This window comes from Mustela putorius, unplaced genomic scaffold, assembly GCF_011764305.1.
Source record: "Mustela putorius furo isolate JIRA1106 unplaced genomic scaffold, ASM1176430v1.1 tig00000731_pilon_pilon_pilon, whole genome shotgun sequence".
Lineage (NCBI taxonomy): Eukaryota > Metazoa > Chordata > Mammalia > Carnivora > Mustelidae > Mustela > Mustela putorius.
In genome coordinates this window covers 2225295-2243662 of record NW_025421461.1, presented here as the reverse complement: position 1 = coordinate 2243662, position 18368 = coordinate 2225295, and the positions used below count along the sequence as shown (strand labels likewise).

Below are 18368 nucleotides of genomic sequence, written 5' to 3'. Positions count from 1 at the left end.
ATCCCAGGGTCCTGGGATCGAGCCCCGCATCAGGCTCTCTGCTCAGCAGGGAGTCTGCTTCCCCCTCTCTGCCTGCCTTTCTGCCTCCTTGTGATCTTTCTGTCAAATAAATAAAATCTTAAAATAAAAGAATGCCAAGGCCCACCTCTGCCCTCAGCTCAGGTCATGATCCCAAGGTCCTGGGATGGAGGCCCGCATCGGGCTCTGCTCAGTGGGGAGCCTGTTTCCCTCTCTCTCTCTCTCTCTCTCTCTGCCTGCCTCTCTGCCTATTTGTGATCTCTGTCAAATAAATAAATAAAATCTTAAAAATAATAATAAAATTTTAAAAATAAACCCTCACTTCTCCAGGCTGGTCCCAAGACCTGTGACTGAGCTTCCAGAACTCCAAAGAGCTGTGTATAAGAGCCCAGCCCCAATCACACAGATATAGGAAGTTTTCCTTTTATTCTTACTCACATTCTTTGAGGCATAGCTTTGCTTCAGCAAGAAGGATACCAAAGCCAGAAAGGACACCTGGGAGGCAAGGCAGAACTCCCCGGCCCCCATGCCAGGCTTTAGTGAGAACTCAGCAGGAAGCAGTTCATGGTGGCACTGTGGAGGCCAGGCTTGCCCCAGTGGCCTCTCTGGGTGGGTAGGGCGGAGCATGGCCTCTGCTCCCTGGCTGTGGGGCATCCTTGGTTCCAGGCAAGGTGGGCAGCACAGGGAACCTCTGCTCCCTCCATCCCCCCAGGGGCCTCTGCTTCCCAAAGAGCAACAGCCCAGGTGGAGAGAAAAGGGCCTTCCCCAGAGGCACGAGGTGGGCAGCACGTCAGACTGAGTCCTGCTCCAGGCTAGAGGGAACAGCGCGACAAGCCACCTGGACACGCAGGTGGCATCAGGAGACACAGCCTTCAAATCCGCCCCAGAGCTGCAATCCGGTGGGGGGACAGGGTAGCAGGTGACTCCGGCCCCTGGCAGATGAAACAAACACACAGTCTTTAGCATCCAGCACCGGAAGCCTCGAGATGCCTGGAGCTGGCACCCGAGGAAAGCACTAACTCACCCTCTGGGCAGAAAACGGAGCTGCCTTTATCCCCTGCTTAGGACAGCAGAAGCCGTGTTCTGTCCATGCGTTCACTGCTGGTGACGAAGGACCAGGCCCAAGGTCCTGGGGCAGCCCGAGGGCTGACGGGACATGTGTGCGTGGCCGGTGCTGCGGGCTGCCTCTGGGGACAGCCAGCTGAGCTCTCAGGGACTGAGAGGTGGGGGGCTCCCGTGACCGCTGCCCACGTGCATGCTAATCCCATGGGCTCACAGAACGCACCCTCTTTCACTCTGGCTAAAGCAGGAGGGAAAGTGCTCTCCAAAGGCCGGGAGGGGAGGTGCTCCCCGCTCACCCGCGTCGGAACGCCTGCCAGCCGCCCCGTCCCCACCCAGCTAGAGCAGCCACTCGGGGGCCTGCAGGCCGCTGTACAGCGCGAATCCCAGGTCGTCGATCTCCTCTGCTCGCAGGCTGCCGAAGAGGTTCACGCCAGGGTTGAAGTGGCAGGGCAGGCTGGCCCGCGCCAGGCTGTCGATGAGTGCCTCCAGGGCCTGCAGGAAGCGCTCCCCCAAGGCTGCCTCGGCCCAGTCTGCCTCGGCCTCCCCCAAGCGCAGCACCACCTGGCTCAGGTGGCCCCGGTCCAGCCGCCCCAGGGCCGGGTGGCCGCGGCAGACCCCGCACAGCAGCCGCAGCAGCCGCCGGCGGGTCCCGGCGTCGCGGTCATCCAGGGCCCGCAGCCTGGCAGCCTCTGCGGGATACCAGTCCTGCAGCCACAGGTTCCCAGCCAGCCCCTCCAGGGGCCAGGCCAGAAGGAAGGGATCTTCGGTGGCAGCAGCAGGGACCGCCAGCAGCACAGTGACCGTGAGCTCCAGGCGCTCGTGCTGCACCTCGAGCAGCAGCTCCTCCGAGGCCACGCTGGGCCGGATCAGGCACCCGAGGAGGCCGCCGATGGCCGGCCAGTTGACGGAGGAGGCCAGGGCCTTGCGGAGCAGCTCCAGCAGGACGCGGGAAGAGAGGTAGCCGCCCACCAGGAAGCGGTCCCAGGGGCTGCTCCCGCGGGGACGGAACTCCAGCTGAGTCCTGCGCACAGCCCAGCAGCGAGGGTCCCTGGCCACAGTGTCCAGCCCAGGCACCAGGCTCCACAAGCCCTCCTCGAGCACCACGGGAACCAGCAGACACACACGGTCGGCCGCCCCTGCCTGCAGCCCATCATAGAGCGGCCCACTGGGCACCAGCGCCCCGAAGGGCAGTTCCGGGAACTTGTTCCTCAAGTAAGCCTGCAGCTCAAGGGCAATGTCGCCGGCCAGCTGTTTGGCCAGAGCGACGTGGGCCGCTGGGATGGTCACGTGGTCCCGCTCGAATGCCAGCAGCTTCTCCTGGAACGTCAGGCACAGCGGTGCTGGGGAGCTAAGCGGAGGCGACATCTGAGGACGGGTGTCTGTGGGCCCCTCTGCAGAACGAAGGGGTCGGGAACCACGTTAGCAGACCCCATCAGGAGCCAAGAGAGCTCTACCCATGTCTCAGTGGCAGGAGACTTGGCACAACCCCGGAGCTTAGGAGGGTAGAGAAAACCAGTCACTGTAAAACATGCCAAGAGGCCACAGTTCTGGCGGAGCAGGGACTTGTCCAGGTCACAGTCAGTCAATACAGAACCTGGGTTCCATCTCCCAAATGGGACTACCAGAGGGGGATCCACCCAGTCCGGAGGGGAAGGGGTACCACTCACGTGGGGCAGCCGGCGATGGGGCAGGGAGTGCCACGGGCTGGCTGAGAGCAGCAGGTGGGCTCCGGGCCTGCTGACGTGGTGTGGCCTTGAGAAGGCTCAGTTCCTTCCAGCTCTCCTCTAGGCATGTGCTGTCTCCCTTGGCATCGTCCTCATCTCGAGGGCTGGTGGCCCTGTCAATTAGCTGCAGGCAGAGTGATACAGAGCAGAGCCTCTGAGGTCTGGGTAGTCATGCCAAAGCCAGGGCCAATGTCAAGCAGGTTGTTGGGGTGGAGAAGCAGGTGTGCACCCTAGGCAGTCCCCACCACCGGTGGCAGCCCAGCCCTGCTGTCCTCCTCTGGGAGCCCCAGGGGTACATGGCTCAGCCCAGCCTTACCCGCTTCACAGCCAGGGTAGCAATCCCCAGCACAGCAGCCCCGCCCACGCCCAGCACCAGGCGGGCATTAGCCAGGAGGAAGTCCACGGTGCCGCCCAGCACCTCGTCACGCTGCTTCCCCCGTTTCTGGGAGAACTCTGCCATGGTCCGTCTGCCTGTAAGAGAGCCCAGGCGCAGAGACAGCTCTGGAGGGAGGCGGCCCGGATGGCCAGCAGGGCAGACCCCATCATCCTGGGGCTGCCATGGGTAGAGCCCGTGAAGGGCGCTCCTGGGAATTTCTCAGAAGGGGGTTCTTAGGAGATGGGGAGCTGCCCAAGCTCCCTCCCCCAAACCTGTGAACAGGTCACTCACACCCTAGATAGGGGAGCTCCTATAGAAAGGCCCTGAGACTTGGGGCAGTTCAGAAAAGGAGACCCAGCTTCTCCATCCCACCCTCAGGGACCCCTGACATCACCTAAGATTGCGAGGTGAGTCTTATCGTTGCTAACTGCATTTTAGAGACCCGGACCCATGACTGCAAAGCGTCCTGACTCTGGCCCACTCCCAGATTTCAATCAGTCTCAGGGCCTGCAGCTAGCTCTGCCAGGCGGCTTCATCCTGCTTCCTAACCAGGGCTGGCATAGGCAGGAGGAAACCAAGGCCTGGAGAAGACACAACCCAGGGGTCCCAGACAGCCTGCTCTGGAGGGCCCCTCAGGCCTTTGAGGGGACTTCAGTGATGCTCAGGGGGCCACAATCTCCCCTCCAAATCTCCCTCTGGGGGCTACCCAAAGGGTCGAAAGCAATCGACCCAAAGGATAGGGTGGGTGAGGGGGCCCAAGCTGCCCAGGAAGGTACATGCCAGTCAAGGCTGAAAGCCTGGCTATGGGGGCAGCAAGTTATTTAACTCTAAAGACCCCAACGAGACACCTAGCTGGCTCAGTAGGGAGCACGTGTGACTTTGGATCTGATCTCCAGGTCATGAGTTCCAGCCCCACGTTCAGCATAGAGATTATTTTAAAATAAATAAATAATAAAGGACACTTCCCCCCTCCCCCCCAACAGAGAACTGGCCCAGCACCTCTGGACAGGGGACTCTCTGGGCACCTAAGGTTTGGGACAATAGCAGGGGCAGTGCAGGTGGGAAAGCAGCTGTCCTCAGAGGCTGGAAGCCCAAGCAACAGACAAGGGCGGATGAGAGCCCGAAGCTGTTTTTTCACCTGTAAAATGGCACAGCTGTGGTGAAAAAGGGTTTACGAGTGGGAAGCCCAGACTGTAAAGTTGGGCAGGGCGGGGAGCTTGAGAAGTGGAGACAGATATCTTTCCCAGGCGGAGGCCACCAGCTACAGCCTCAGGTTCCGCCCTCCGGCCTTGAGAGCTGGGGGGAGGGGGTGTCCGAGGTGCAAACTCAGGGAAAGTCAGATACCAGGCAGAGCTGTCTGTCTGCGGATGCCTGAGCAGAGGACCCTGGGCTCAGACCAGCTCAGGCACCAAGGACTTGTGCTCTGTCTGCTCCGCTGTGGGTGCCTAGGGTTCCATTGTCAGGTGCCGAGATGCCTAGAGCAGTTGAAGCCTGAATCATCGCCGGACTCAGCCCCAACCCCCGCCCCCAATTTGCCCAGACTAAAAATAGGACAGGAGGGCTCTGGGGCCTGGGTTGGTCAAAGGCTAGGGGGGTGGTGCGGGTGACCCACCAAGGCCCAGCAGCCACTTTTAATTTCCTCATCGCTGATCAATACTGCAAGATGAACCAAGAATCCACTTGCAAACTGTAAAGCGCTTTAATTACCTTCTGCCTAAACCGGACTCAGCCCAACCCCTGGCGGGGTCGCGCAGGGCCCAAACCGAAGCCTTCCAACTCGGGGAAGGGCGAGAGGGCACGGGTGGTTAAAAATAACCCCACTCAGCGCCCTGAGATGCCTCCCGTCCTTCCCCTCCTCCGCCACACCTGCTGCCCCGGGGCCGGGGCTGCGCAGGCCGCGCAGCAACCCCTGGTGGGCCCGTGATGGCCTGGTTCACGGAGAGAGCACCCAGGTCCCGAGGAACGCGGTGATGTGCCCAAGACGTGAAGGGGCAGGCTAGACATTCGAAATCGAGCCTGGGTCCCAAAGCCCTTCCCTCCTTCCCCGGCCTCGACTGCTGGGCCCCGGCGGAGACCACGCCCCCGACCTGCGTCCGACGCACGCTCCAAGTCCGGACCTGGGTAACCAGGGCAGCCCAGCCACACTCCGGCTGTACGTGCGTCGCGGCGTCAGCACAGCGAGCGGAGGACACAGCGGCTGTGCTTGGGCCCCCAAGCCCAGACCCGCCAGGGAATGGAACTCGGAGGACCCGGGAACCCAAAACCGAGGCCCCGCGGGTGGCCGCTGACCCCCGACGCACGCAGACAAGCTCCAATCGGAGCGCCCGAGGCCCCTCCCACGTTCCAAAATACTGAGCGGATTAACCAATGATGAGCCGGCCACGCCCCCTCGCCGACAAACAGGGTTCCTCGAGGGCGGGACTCTCGGACACACTCTAGGTTTAAAGGCGCAGAGAGGAATTCGGGACTAGATAGAAGGCGGTGTGGGGGCGGTGACTCGAGTTCAGAATGAGTGGGTCCCTAGGGCCCGTTGTGAAGGTACGTGTGCTGCGTGTGAGGCAGCGGTATAGAGAAAGCAGTCTGGGCTTACGTTGTTTCCGGGGCGAGGCAAACAGATGATACCTGGCCCGAAGGCCCACTTGCCTGGCCCTTTCAGTCACCCTGAGTGTGCCGTGGGGGCTTTGTCATTTTATGTTTTGGCCAGTCATGCACACAGCGCGACGCAGAAGGCTACCCCTGTCGCCTGCTCCATGTACCCGTGTACGGGCCACTTTTCCATTCTGGCCTCAGTTTTCTTTCCTGTGAAATGGGTATCACAGGCCCCCTCCTCCCCTACGAAGGATGATTGTGCTTGTAACCTGGGGCTCACTCATTTATTTATTGGGGACTACCATGTGCCGGCTGGTGGAGGATCGAGGAAATAGAGAGGGGGTGAGTGTTGACTTTAAGCAGAAATAGTAACATGCCACTTATTGAGTGACTGCTGTATGCCACGACCTACACCTGCGTTTGTTTCCGGCCACAACCTCAGGAAGCATTTCACACAGGAGGGAACAGGCCAGGAGCCGACCTGGGGTTTGCCCAGAGCCCTAGGACCCAAGGACCGAGGCATCCTGCTACCACTGGTCGCCATGCAGGTCCCAGTGAGGGGATAGAGACTCCCGGATCCGTGCGCCCCCAGGCCTGGGCCCATAATCTCTCCAAACGCCGTGGCCAGCTGCTGCAGCGGCCCGGGGGACAGTGCTTGGACCTGCAGGGTCTGATACTCTGCCCCTCCCCCATAGGTCGCTGGAACTTAGCCTAGGAAAGCTGCGGGAGCACAGAGGGAGCCCGGACTTTTCGAGCCCCCTGCCCCCCGGCCAGCGAATAGACAGACGGGGACACTGACGCCCAAGGAGGCCCAAAGCCCCCCGCGGGCCCGGTGCTTCCCCCCAGCGCGCGGGTGCGCGGGCTGGCTAGGGGCGCGGCCCGGGCTCCGCCTGCCGGGCGGGCCCGGACGGAGGCGGGTTAAAGGGGCGGGGCCGGCGTTGGCCCAGCCCGCGCCTCGCCCCACCGCCCCCAGCGCCCTGTCCGGCCCCGCAGCGAGAGCGGCGCCATGGAGGCCACCGGAGTGCTGCCGTTCGTCCGCGGCGTGGACCTCAGCGGCAACGACTTCAAGGTGAGCCGGCCGGGCGTGGGGCCGACCTCCCTCCAGGCCACCTCTTCCGCTTTGGCCCGCGCCGGTCTCCGCTTCCTGTCCCGCCAGCCTCCGGGCCCTGCGCAGCCCCGAACCGCGGACGGCGCGGGGTGCGGCTCCTCCCGGCGCTCGCGACCCCGCCGGGAACAGACCCCAGTGGCTCCGCTCCGGGCCCGCACGGGAAGACCGGGGCCGGCCAGGGCCGGGCGGAGACACGCCAGGGAGTGGGCAGAGCTGGGGGCCCCCACCCAGAGTTCCAGTCCGGGGGTCTGGGCCCCACCCGGGCGGGAGAGTGGCCTGGGGGTCTGCGAGCTTCTGCTCCCGCCTCCCCGGCCCTGCGTCCCCGCCCCTCTGAGGTCACACGCCCAGGCCAGGCCCTGACTCATGGCCGGCTTTGCTACCGGGCTGACGGGGGGCGGGTCTGAAGCGCACTCATCACCGCCCCGTCCTTGCCACCGCCACTCCATCCTGTGTGGTCTTGGGCAAGTCACTTCCCCTCTCAGAGCCTGGGTTTTCTCATCCGGTGAAGGGGCAATCAAGTAGCCCTGCTGTGGGCATGGGTTAGTTGGTGTGGAGACCGTCCTGCAGGTGTGAGGCCTCTGGCAGGTGGTAGGAACTGATAGAGGAGGGCCACCGGGAACTGGATCCCAGCCTACAGGCAGCTGGTCGAGGAGACGGTTCTAGAGGGGCAGGAATGAGGTGAACAGTGCTGGTGACTAGAGCAGGCTGGGCAGAAGTGGAAGTGAGAGCTGGCCCAATACAGGGAGGGTCAGCCTGGGTCTGCAGGTGTGGGGGGGCCCAGGCTTTCCTTGGGGTTTGGTTGGGCCACTGCTGAAGAGGCAAGTGGGGCCTTCCTGCATTTACCCACATGTGCACATGCCACTTTTCTCTGCCCCCATCCCCACCGTCCTCACCTGGGGTCTCACTGACCTCTTACTGACCTCGCCTGAGTCTTGAGTCACCAGGTTGGAATGTGGCTGTAGGGGGCTGGGGACACTGGCCAAAGGCCTCAGAGGCATGAGATCGCCTGCCCTTAAGGTCTGGGGGTACCGCAGCAGGCATTTGAAGGTGTTCATGAGGGTATGTACGAGGCTGTACCTGTGCGGGTGGGGACCTGGGGCCTCACATGGGCTTGGACCTTGCCAAGAACGGCTTGTATGCTGATGGCCAGGTGGGGGCATAGGCACGGCCTTGGTGGAAGCTCGGGGGTACCCCCATCTTAGGTGGCCTAGCGAGGGCCTGAAATGGCAGGCAGAGGTATTTGACCTGAGCTGGGGACAAGCCAGTTCCATCCTGGCCCATTCAGGGGTCAGAATCCAACAAGAGATTTTAGGCCAACAGCCGTCATGATTGTTAGTCTGTCCTCACACTTTCGGCATGGGGGGCTTTTATTCGCCCTATTCCGTTGATGAGGTTGAGGCACAGAGTAGTGAGGTGGCCTGTCCAGGGAGCTGGTGAGAGGTGACTCTGTTGTCCTCCAAAGGCTCCCATGGGCGTGGGGGCCACTAAGGATGGTAGAGCAGGAAAACCCCTCGCCCAGACCAGTCTCATCATAATACCCACCCTCCCAGGGAGGCTACTTTCCTGAGAATGTCAAGGCCATGACCAGTCTGCGGTGGCTGAAGCTGAACCGCACGGGCCTCTGCTACCTGCCAGAGGAGTTGGCCGCCCTGCAGAAGCTGGTAAGGGGCTTTGGGCAGTCAGGGAGGGACCCTGGGGATGGGGCTGGGCCAAGTGGGCAGAGCCAGCGCAGAAGGGAAATGACCTAGAGGAAGACGCTGACAACCATGAACAAGAGCCGGCAGGAAGGGAGTGAGCACCCTGTCCCAGGAGATGTGCAAGAAAAGACGGGCTGTGTTGGGGAAGGGGGCTGCAGATGGTGGTCTAGGCCTGTGTGGCTGAGGGCCCCCTGGGTGGTACAAGGTTTTGGTGGTGGATGGGGATTCCGTAGGCGCCCTACCCACAGTGCTGAGCCTCTGCTCCCTTGTCCTGGCCCAGGAGCACTTGTCCGTGAGCCACAACAACCTGACTACGCTTCACGGGGAGCTGTCCAGCCTGCCGTCGCTGAGGGTGAGTGCTGAGATGGGCCGTCGAGCCCGGGAGTGGGGGCCGGAGTCCAGTGGGTGGTGTGAGGGCAGGTCCAGACCCCATGTGGACCAGCCCCGCTGCCTGTCCAATGTCAGATTCTCGTGCCTGTTTCTAAAGGCGAAGGGATACCATGATGCCCCATGGTCAGTAGTGCATGGAGAAAAAAGGTAAAAAACCCAAACTCCCACCCGCTTTTAGACAAGTGTCATAAGAACATTTGATACCAGCCGAGCACGGTTCCAACTCTTCCTCCTGGTTGATTCCATATAATCCTGACCTTCACCAAGATCACAGATGAAGATGCTTGGCCAGAGAGCCAGGTCACTTGCCCGAGGTCACTTGACCGAGGCTGAGGTCACGCAGCCATGCAGTGGGAGAACTGGAGTAGGGTGGGGTTTGGCCTTGACAAAAAGTAGTCAGGGTGGTCCTATCGCCCCTCGGAGCCTCTGACATTCCAGAACTTCGGGCCCGTCTAGACCTTTTGGGCCTGGGTGAGGGTTGTTCCCATCCAAGGCCAGAGCCCTCAGGTGTTAAAAGCACAGCCTCTGGACCAGGGCGGCTTGAGTTCAGATCTGGACCCCGCTGCTTCCTGGCTGTGTGACCTTGGACAAGTTCCTTCCACGTTCTGGGGAGGGTTTAGCTGGTGACAGCTACGAAGCCGCAGTGTGGTCCTACACAGACGCTGTGGTGGAGGGAAAGGTGGCAGCAGCCCCATTGGTGCTTACGGTTGTGGCATCATCCTATGGCCTGTCCTCTCTCCCCTTCAGACTTTCTGAGGTTTTAGTCCTGACAGGATACAAAACAGACTTGCTCTCGGTCCACACTCTGAGTTCACTATGGTCCACCCCTCTCTCTCTGTCCTAGAACCTTTGCCTCAGAGCTACTCCCTTATCTAGGCCTCGGGAATGGGGAAGCTCTTCCTCAGGTTCCCTGAGGGCCCCATACTGGGCTCTGGGACACACGTGAACTGGGCTTTGAGGTGTTGATAGGAGCTCGTCAGGAGGCCAGGAAGAGCTCGCCAGGTGGAGGGACTATGAGCAAAGGCCAGGCGGGGACAGCACTTGGGCCTCTGGTGGGTTTCCCAAGGTGCTGTCCTTCCTTGATCTCTCTGCTGCTTCCTGGGGGTGGAAGCTGGAAATCACAGACTCTTGTGGTTTCTTCCCAGGCCATTGTGGCTCGAGCTAACAGCCTGAAGAATTCCGGCGTCCCCGATGACATCTTCAAGCTGGACGACCTCTCAGTTCTGGTCAGTGGTTTCCCCTCCCACCTGGCCTCTGTGCTGGTCCATGAGACCGTCCTCATCTATTAGAGTGGTCCCTGCAGCCCCTGGTAAACCATTTTACAGATGGAGAAACTGAGGTGTAGAGTGCCTTGCCCGAGCCCACTCACAGCGTCAGAGCCCTAACCCAGGCACCCTTTCTCCCAGGGTCCCAACTGCCTCCCTTTGGCTCTGAAACCCCCTCATCCACTCCTTGCTCAGTGCTCTTCCTGATCCCCAAGGCTGGCAGAGGCCCAGCAGGGTGGCACTGGGCCTGAGATCCCTCGCTTGGCTGTTCCACTTCTGCCCAGGACTTGAGCTACAACCAGCTGACGGAGTGCCCGCGGGAGCTGGAGAACGCCAAGAACATGCTGGTGCTGAACCTCAGCCACAACAGGTACCGGTCAGCGGCAGGGGTGGGTGGGGGGAGGACGACTGTGGCCCATTGGGTGCGCTGGGCCTGGAGCTGTGCACCTTGCACTGACGCCTTCTGCCTGCCTCACTCCTACCCGCCCGCAGCATCGACACCATCCCCAACCAGCTCTTCATCAACCTCACCGACCTACTGTACCTGGACCTCAGTGAGAACCGCCTAGAGAGCTTGCCCCCACAGATGCGCCGCCTGGTGCACCTGCAGACACTCGTGCTCAACGGGAACCCGCTGCTGCACGCACAGCTCCGGTGGGTGCCTCCGCACATCACACCCCTGCAGAGCCCGCCCCGGCCCCACCCCACCCCCACCCCTCCAATGGGGGCAGACCCCATCCTTCCAAAGCGTCAGGCCCTACCTCAGTTCGGTGTTCTGTCCCCCAGCCCCCTTCCCACACCACAGCTGCCCCTGACCTGGGCTTCTCAGCCCCACTCAGCCCCGTGCTCTCTCCCTGCAGGCAGCTTCCGGCTCTGACGGCCCTACAGACCCTGCACCTGAGGAACACACAGCGCACCCAGAGCAACCTCCCTACCAGCCTGGAGGGCCTGAGCAACCTCGCAGGTGGGCAGTCCCTGGGTGGTCTCCACAGGCTCTGGCCCCTTCAGGTCCCCGGCTTCCTTATGCAGGAAGGCACTGACCCTGCTTTCTTGGCCACCTCCCAGAGGGAAAAGTACACAGTTACATTATGATCATTTCTTTCATTACTGTGACAACTAGTGCTAACTCCAAGTTACAAGCACTGGCTTGATGCCTAGACGACCCCCACCCCCCCCACCAACCCCCCTCAACCCCCCGTGTGTGGGTTTTCCCAAACAGAGAAACCAAGGCTTAAAGAGATTAAGTCACTTGCTCAAGACCACAGAGCCTGGAGCGGGCAGAGGTGGGGCTCACGTTGGGGCTTCTGCCCCTGGAGCTGGCCACGGGGCCCCTGGTGATGTGCCCCACCCTCACACCCCAGATGTGGACCTGTCCTGCAATGACTTGACGCGGGTGCCCGAGTGCCTGTACACCCTCCCCAGCCTGCGCCGTCTCAACCTCAGCAGCAACCAGATCACTGAGCTGTCCCTGTGCATCGACCAGTGGGTGCACCTGGAAACCTTAAACCTGTCCCGCAACCAGCTCACCTCGCTGCCCGTACGTGCAGGCCTGGGGTGGGAGAGGGAAGGCTGCTGAGCTGCCCTGGCTCCTGCCCCTGACCCCCCTAACCCATGCCCGGTTCACCTCTCCAGTCCGCCATTTGCAAGCTCACCAAGCTGAAGAAGCTGTACCTGAACTCCAACAAGCTGGATTTCGACGGGCTGCCCTCGGGCATCGGCAAGCTGACCAGCCTAGAGGAGTTCATGGCCGCCAACAACAACCTGGAGCTGATCCCTGAGAGCCTGTGCAGGTACTAGGGCGAGTGGGGGCAGGGGGACAGAAGACCCCAGCATCTCAGCCAGAGCCCACCCTACGCCTGCTGCACAGCATGCAAAACGGATGGGTTAATTTGTCTTTAGGGAGGAAGCCCACACAGTCCTGTGCCAGTGATTCCCAATGTGGGTGCACCATAGCACAGTGTGGGAGGACACTGGCAGGGGAGGGCCTCCCTGTCCATGAGAGTTTGGGACACGGCACCATGTACAGCTCCCTCTAGTGGTGACAGTGCCCGCTAGCTTGGCCTCGTCAGGACTCAGAACAGAGAGCCTTTCAGCGGCTTCCAAGTTAATCTGAGGATAGAATACGTGTTTTAGCATCCTGTGGTTCATACCCAGGGGTCTTTATTTCTGCAGAAGGCCACTCTGAAAAGTGCTGTTCCATAGCAGTCACTGAAAGTCCTTTCCAGCCGCTCAGCTGTGCGGGCACCCTGTTCTAGCTGCACGGCCTCTCCCTCCATGTGCAGCTACGTTAAACCCATTGGTGTCTTCGCTAGCTGGGCTGTCAGCTCCTCTGGCCCTCCCTGGCCCCCCATCTCCAAGACTGGAGGTCTCCTGTCTGTCCCCACACTTTGTCACTTCCCTGAGGCTCTGGCTCTGTCCACACAGGTGCACAAAGCTGAGGAAACTTGTCCTGAACAAGAACCGCCTGGTGACCCTCCCAGAGGCCATCCACTTCCTGACAGAGATCGAGGTCCGGGCAGGCCAGGGCTGCTGCGGAGTGGGAGGAGGGGCCTGAGGGGGAGAATGGAGGTGACAATGGCCCCTCAGGGAAAAACCAAACAAGGCGGTGTCACTGCAGTTGAGGAGGGGGGTGTGGATCTGGCAGAGGTCCCTGGAGGTGGTGACAGTGCCACAGAAAGAGGGCAAACCATACCCCGGTGTCCATGCTGTGCGTGACAGCATCCTCTAAGCCCCGCGGCCAGCCTGCAAGGTCTCACTCAATAGATAGGAAAAGCAGAGCCCAGAGGGCCAGCCGTGGAGCTGGGATGCAAGCCCAGGCCCCTGGCTGCCAAGAGCCAGAAAGTCGGGCCAGCGTGACTGCGAGGTAAATCTCAAGCTCATTGCCCCCTCTGCCTCATCCTGCGAGGCAGGTCCTGGACGTGCGGGAGAACCCCAGCCTGGTCATGCCTCCCAAGCCTGCGGACCGCGCTGCTGAGTGGTACAACATCGACTTCTCGCTGCAGAACCAGCTGCGGCTGGCAGGGGCCTCACCTGCCACAGTGGCAGCAGCAGCAGCTGGTAAGCAGAGCAGGTCTGGCCGGGATGCCAAGGGGGTGCTTCTCCGGACCTCAGCTTACCCATCTGTACATTGGGTGGGACATACATGGCTTCTGGATCCCTGTGCATCGGGTTGGCCCCTGGTTGCCTGTATGCCCGAGGGGCTGGGCCCAGCTAGTGTCCAGCCGTTTACTCCCCCACTAAGCAGGAAGCGGGCCCAAGGACCCCCTGGCTCGCAAGATGCGGCTCCGGAGGCGCAAGGACTCAGCCCAGGATGACCAGGCTAAGCAGGTGCTGAAGGGCATGTCGGATGTGGCCCAGGAGAAGAACAAAAAGCAGGAGGTAAGCCAGGCCAGGGGCTGGGACAGGAGCAAGTGATCCTGGGCTCTGCTTAAAACAGGCTGTGCAACCTAGGCCAAGAGGGAGAGTGGGTCCTGAGTAGCAAGAATAGCCTGTGCAAAGGTCCTGAGGTGGGTAGCAAATAAAGAGGCGAGACTGAGTGGCTGTATAAAGGCAAGCCATGCCTTTGACTGTGACCCCAGGAGAGTATTGATGCCCGAGCCCCTGGGGGCAAGGCACGGCGCTGGGACCAGGGCCTGGAGAAGCCACGCCTTGACTACTCTGAGTTCTTCACGGAGGACGTGGGCCAGCTGCCTGGTCTGACCATCTGGCAAATCGAGAACTTCGTGCCTGTGCTGGTGGAGGAGGCCTTCCATGGCAAGTTCTATGAGGCTGACTGCTACATTGTGCTCAAGGTGAGGGTTGGGCATGTTGGCGTGGGCTGTGGGACCCCCAGAAACCTTATTTCAGATGACCCCGAGTCTGTAGCTCCACTCTCTTGTTCACTGAGGGAAGGTGGGAGAGAGAGGACTTTGCACAGGGGGCAGGATGGTGATGGCCCAGGCCAGGGTGCATCAGTGCATCACCCCCACCCTCCCAGGGCGGGGCAGTCTGTGGCAGCTACAGAGGACTCTGGGGGTGAGCCAGGAAGCCAGGACCCCATGGCAAGGCCTGACTCGGCCTGTGCCCTGCCCCCAGACTTTTCTGGATGACAGTGGCTCTCTGAACTGGGAGATCTACTACTGGATCGGCGGGGAGGCCACTCTGGACAAGAAGGCTTGCTCTGCCATCCACGCCGTGAACCTGCGCAACTACCTGGGTGCTGAGTGCCGCACTGTGCGGGAGGAGATGGGCGAAGAGAGCGAGGAGTTCTTGCAGGTGCCTGTGGGAGGGGAAGGCCCAGGGTGGGGTGGGAGAATGGGCGTGGGCAAGGGCTGGGGCGGGGCTGGTGGGCGGGGTGAAGAACTCTGCTCACAGTGCTGAGCGCAAAGGTAGGGGGGTGTTGAGACCTCAGGCAGACAGCAGGGTCAGGAGGGCTAGATGCCGCCAAAGGTGGGGAGCCTGGGCTAGGGGGAGCCGAGAGAGAGATGGGGAGCTGGGGCTATAGTACCGAGGGGGTGGGGCTGCCGGCTGGACACCAAGAAGGCAGGCCCAGGGCTGGACCCTGAGTCAGAGTAGGGTGAGCGAGCTGTGCTGTCTTCTCGGCCAGCTGTTCGTATGTAGACACCCATCCACCCAAGATTCTACCCTGATTCACCCCTTGCCCTCTTGCATAAATCTGCTTGGTCCTGTGCCCGATGCAGGCGTATCTAAGCATGCTGTGCATTCCTAAACCTTAACACCAGCAAACACATATTTTTACCCATCCTAACGCTCTAACGTGTTTGTTTATAGACACAGATCTTATTCCTTTTTTTACCCTACCTTCATCCCGGATATATAGCTCGTGAGGCACCTGTAGACAGCTCTGCCCTCTGACGGGGGTGGGAGGTGTCTGGCGGGGGAAGGGGTGGCTCAGTGATGAAGGCCCGCACCCTCACACACACAGGTGTTTGACAATGACATCTCCTACATCGAGGGTGGAACAGCCAGCGGCTTCTACACTGTGGAGGACACACACTACATCACCAGGTGAGGGGGTGTGGGCGTGGCTGGCGCTGGCCTGCACTCCAGTGGGAAGGATGGGGCCAGAGGGTGTTAGGGCTGAATCGGCCCATTTGTGCCCCTCCCCGGCCCCCTCCCCAGTCACTCTTGCTCTGGCCCCCAGGATGTACCGTGTCTATGGGAAAAAGAACATCAAGTTGGAGCCCGTGCCTCTCAAGGGGTCCTCTCTGGACCCAAGGTAGGCCACCCATGCCTCCAGGGGGAGTACTTGAGCCCACACTCCCTCCCCATTAGTGGGGAGCAGTTTTGGGTTCTAGAAAAACAAAAAAAGACCTTCAGAAACCCTTTTAACCCCTGTCTCATTGAGCTTGGCAGGACCAGTAAGGCGTGAAACCCCATAATGAGGGATTTGGGCCAGGGTCAAGGGCATGAGGGCAATCGCTGTCCCTGTCCATCACTGTTCCTCCTGCCCCTCCTGCCCAGGTTTGTTTTCCTGCTGGATCAAGGGCTGGACATTTACGTGTGGCGGGGGACCCAGGCCACACTAAGTAGCACTACCAAGGCCAGGTATGAGGACACAGTGGGGTATTTTCTGCAAAGACAGATTGTCACCTAAGAAGGGACATGGGACTCACTAAAGGCTTTGCATATTCCCACTCCCCCCACAAGGCTTTTTGCGGAGAAAATTAACAAGAACGAGCGGAAAGGGAAGGCAGAGATCACACTGCTGGTGCAAGGTCAGGAGCCCCCAGAGTTCTGGGAGGTGCTGGGCGGGGAGCCCTCCGAGATCAAGAAGCACGTGCCGGATGACTTCTGGCCACCTCAGCCCAAGCTGTATAAGGTGAGCCGTGGTGCGGGAGGCAGTGCTGGCCTGACTTCCTCCGCTGGCACCATGATGGTGGCTGTGGTTTTCATCTGGACTTTGGTGGGGAGAGGGTGCTGCTTTCTGGGCAGGAAATAGTCAGAGCAAAGATCAGGAGGCTGGCTCTGAGTGAGGCCAGGAGAAGTAGTGTTAGACTGTGCATTTCCAGGAAGGTGGGGCGGAAGAGGGAAGCTGCAGCGTGCCTGGGTGCCAGGCCTGAGAACCTGGCCTTGATTCTCAAGGTGATAGGAAGCCCCTAGGGGTGTAGCGAGCAAGAAGACAGAGAATTGGGAATGACAATAAGGACCTGGAGAGGGCAGGCAGGGAAGGCATCATTTAAAAGCCCTTCCACTGATAGAATGTCCTTCAAACATTAGTGGAGGGAGGAAACAGGTCGGAAGAGGAGCAGGCCCTGGTCCTGAGCTCCCACAGCAGGGAAAGGGCTGGACTTCAAAGCAGGGGGTTGCTGGGGGTGGGGCTCCTGTATTCCGGAGCTCACCCCTGCCACGCCCACCCCTTCCTGCTGCCAGGTGGGCCTTGGCCTGGGCTATCTGGAGCTGCCTCAGATCAACTACAAGCTCTCCGTGGAACATAAGACCCGTCCCAAGGTGGAACTGCTGCCCAAGATGCGACTGGTGAGACACATGGAGGGCAGAGGGTGCAGGGCCGGGATCTCTCGCTGGTGGCCCGGTGTGGGCTGTGACCTCCAGCCTTTGCCCTGCAGCTGCAGAGCCTGCTGGACACGCGCTGCGTATACATCCTGGACTGTTGGTCCGACGTGTTCATCTGGCTGGGCCGCAAATCCCCGCGCCTGGTGCGCGCCGCCGCCCTCAAGCTGGGCCAGGAGCTGTGCGGGATGTTGCACAGGCCGCGCCACGCCACGGTCAGCCGCAGCCTGGAGGGTACCGAGGCGCAGGTGCGGAGTCCAGCCGAGCTGGCACAGGCCATGGCCCCTGGGAGCCACCCCTCGGCCCAGCCAGGCCCCGCCCTTCCACGGTGAGGCCCCGCCCCCAAGCCTCCCGGCCAGCTTGAGTTTTATCCATGCTTGGCAGGTGTTCAAGGCCAAGTTCAAGAACTGGGACGACGTGTTGACGGTAGACTACACGCGCAATGCGGAGTCTGTGCTGCAGGGCCCGGGACTCACCGGGAAGGTGAAGCGCGACGCGGAGAAGAAAGATCAGATGAAGGCTGACCTCACCGCACTGTTTCTGCCGCGGCAGCCGCCCATGGCGTTGGCAGAGGTGGGGGTGGGCCGGGGGCGGGGCGGACTGGCCCAGGGCAGGACCCTGCGGCAGTGGGAGGGGGCTCTGGGGGGGGGGGGCTGCCCCGTGACTCGCTGCTGCCCCATGTAGGCGGAGCAGCTGATGGAGGAGTGGAATGAGGACCTGGATGGCATGGAGGGCTTCGTGCTGGAGGGCAAGAAGTTCGCGAGGCTGCCAGAGGAGGAGTTCGGCCACTTCTACACGCAGGACTGCTACGTCTTCCTCTGCAGGTGCTGCCTCGGCGCGCCACCTGGCTCCTCCGTGGATGCTAGGGGTGCGAGCCCCATCCCCGCTCACCGTCTTCTGACCCCCCAGGTACTGGGTCCCTGTGGAGTACGAGGAGGAGGAGGAGAAGAAGGAAGAGAAGGAAGAGGAAAAAGCGGGAGCTGAGGGCAAAGAAGGCGAGGAGGCAGCGGCTGAGGCGGAGGAGAAGCAGCCCGAGGAGGACTTCCAGTGTATCGTGTACTTCTGGCAGGGCCGGGAGGCCTCCAACATGGGCTGGCTCACCTTCACCTTCAGCCTGCAGAAGAAGTTCGAGAGCCTCTTCCCTGGCAAACTAGAGGTGTGCCTGCACGCCCCTACCTGCTCCAGGCCGTGCCCCCATAGCCTCTGTAGGCAGGCAAAGACTGGGGAGGCGTGGCAGGGGTGGGGGGGTGGAGGTGGTGTCCAGGGAGCTGCCCCTAATGCTTCCACACCTCCAGGTGGTACGCATGACACAGCAGCAGGAGAACCCCAAGTTCCTGTCCCATTTCAAGAGAAAGTTCATCATCCATCGAGGCAAGAGGAAGGTGGCTCAGGCTGCCCAGCAGCCCAGCCTCTACCAGATTCGCACCAATGGCAGCGCCCTCTGCACCCGGTGCCTGGCTGGGGGGAGGGCGCGTGTGGTGGGCAGGCAGGGGTCAGTGGGCAGCAGGGACCCCTCGCTGACACCTCCCACCCCGCAGGTGCATCCAGATCAACACTGACTCCAGCCTCCTCAACTCCGAGTTCTGCTTCATCCTCAAGGTGGGATTGTGGGTGTGGCGGGGACTGTGG

At 61.2% G+C, this 18368-nt stretch overlaps 2 protein-coding genes across 9 annotated transcripts in view; one reads left to right on the top strand and one right to left on the bottom strand.

Annotated features, from left to right (window-relative positions):
- Positions 1-425: 425 nt before the first annotated feature.
- MIEF2 (mitochondrial elongation factor 2) lies at positions 426-5521 on the bottom strand. 7 transcript variants are annotated; one of them, XR_201109.3, is made up of 5 exons: positions 5268-5520; positions 3121-3275; positions 2748-2928; positions 1043-2471; positions 426-950 (listed from the first exon to the last, which is right to left on the bottom strand). XR_201109.3 is itself a non-coding variant. In XM_004776533.3 (5 exons), exons 2-4 carry the CDS (start codon positions 3262-3264, stop codon positions 1417-1419), a joined length of 1380 nt encoding a protein of 459 aa, XP_004776590.1. In that variant the 5' UTR covers positions 3265-3275; positions 5268-5520; the 3' UTR covers positions 426-950; positions 1377-1416. The 7 variants fall into 7 exon arrangements, 6 of the variants coding, with proteins under 6 accessions (XP_004776590.1, XP_004776587.1, XP_044939594.1 ...); XM_004776533.3 differs by having other exon boundaries at positions 1377-2471; XM_004776530.3 differs by having other exon boundaries at positions 426-2471; positions 5298-5521.
- Positions 5522-6682: 1161 nt separating this feature from the next.
- FLII (FLII actin remodeling protein) overlaps positions 6683-18368 on the top strand; it is a 12965-nt gene continuing 1279 nt past the window's right edge. The window contains exons 1-25 of one of the 2 annotated variants that reach the window (XM_013047873.2): positions 6683-6838; positions 8428-8538; positions 8855-8926; positions 10110-10190; positions 10514-10599; positions 10722-10883; positions 11090-11193; positions 11591-11766; positions 11862-12019; positions 12654-12738; positions 13139-13286; positions 13474-13607; positions 13808-14020; positions 14304-14483; positions 15154-15236; positions 15373-15447; positions 15693-15776; positions 15879-16050; positions 16602-16706; positions 16796-16987; positions 17124-17312; positions 17424-17563; positions 17649-17895; positions 18035-18189; positions 18278-18338. In XM_013047873.2, coding sequence (XP_012903327.1) covers positions 6776-6838; positions 8428-8538; positions 8855-8926; positions 10110-10190; positions 10514-10599; positions 10722-10883; positions 11090-11193; positions 11591-11766; positions 11862-12019; positions 12654-12738; positions 13139-13286; positions 13474-13607; positions 13808-14020; positions 14304-14483; positions 15154-15236; positions 15373-15447; positions 15693-15776; positions 15879-16050; positions 16602-16706; positions 16796-16987; positions 17124-17312; positions 17424-17563; positions 17649-17895; positions 18035-18189; positions 18278-18338 — 3276 coding nt within the window. In that variant the 5' untranslated portion in view covers positions 6683-6775. Of the gene's footprint in view, positions 6839-8427; positions 8539-8854; positions 8927-10109; positions 10191-10513; positions 10600-10721; positions 10884-11089; positions 11194-11590; positions 11767-11861; positions 12020-12653; positions 12739-13138; positions 13287-13470; positions 13608-13807; positions 14021-14303; positions 14484-15153; positions 15237-15372; positions 15448-15692; positions 15777-15878; positions 16051-16601; positions 16707-16795; positions 16988-17123; positions 17313-17423; positions 17564-17648; positions 17896-18034; positions 18190-18277; positions 18339-18368 lie in introns of both variants that reach the window. The other variant, XM_004776525.3, reaches the window with a different exon arrangement.

What these genes read in the sequence shown, in the direction of transcription:
- MIEF2 (XM_004776530.3), bottom strand. Translation starts at nt 3,264, where the DNA reads ATGGCAGAGTTCTCCCAGAAACGGGGGAAGCAGCGTGACGAGGTGCTG. An exon ending in CTACCCTGGCTGTGAAGCGG is followed by an intron (nt 2,929 to 3,120) that starts GTAAGGCTGGGC and finishes CTCTGCCTGCAG; the next exon opens with CTAATTGACAGGGCCACCAG. An exon ending in CCCATCGCCGGCTGCCCCAC is followed by an intron (nt 2,472 to 2,747) that starts GTGAGTGGTACC and finishes TTCGTTCTGCAG; the next exon opens with AGGGGCCCACAGACACCCGT.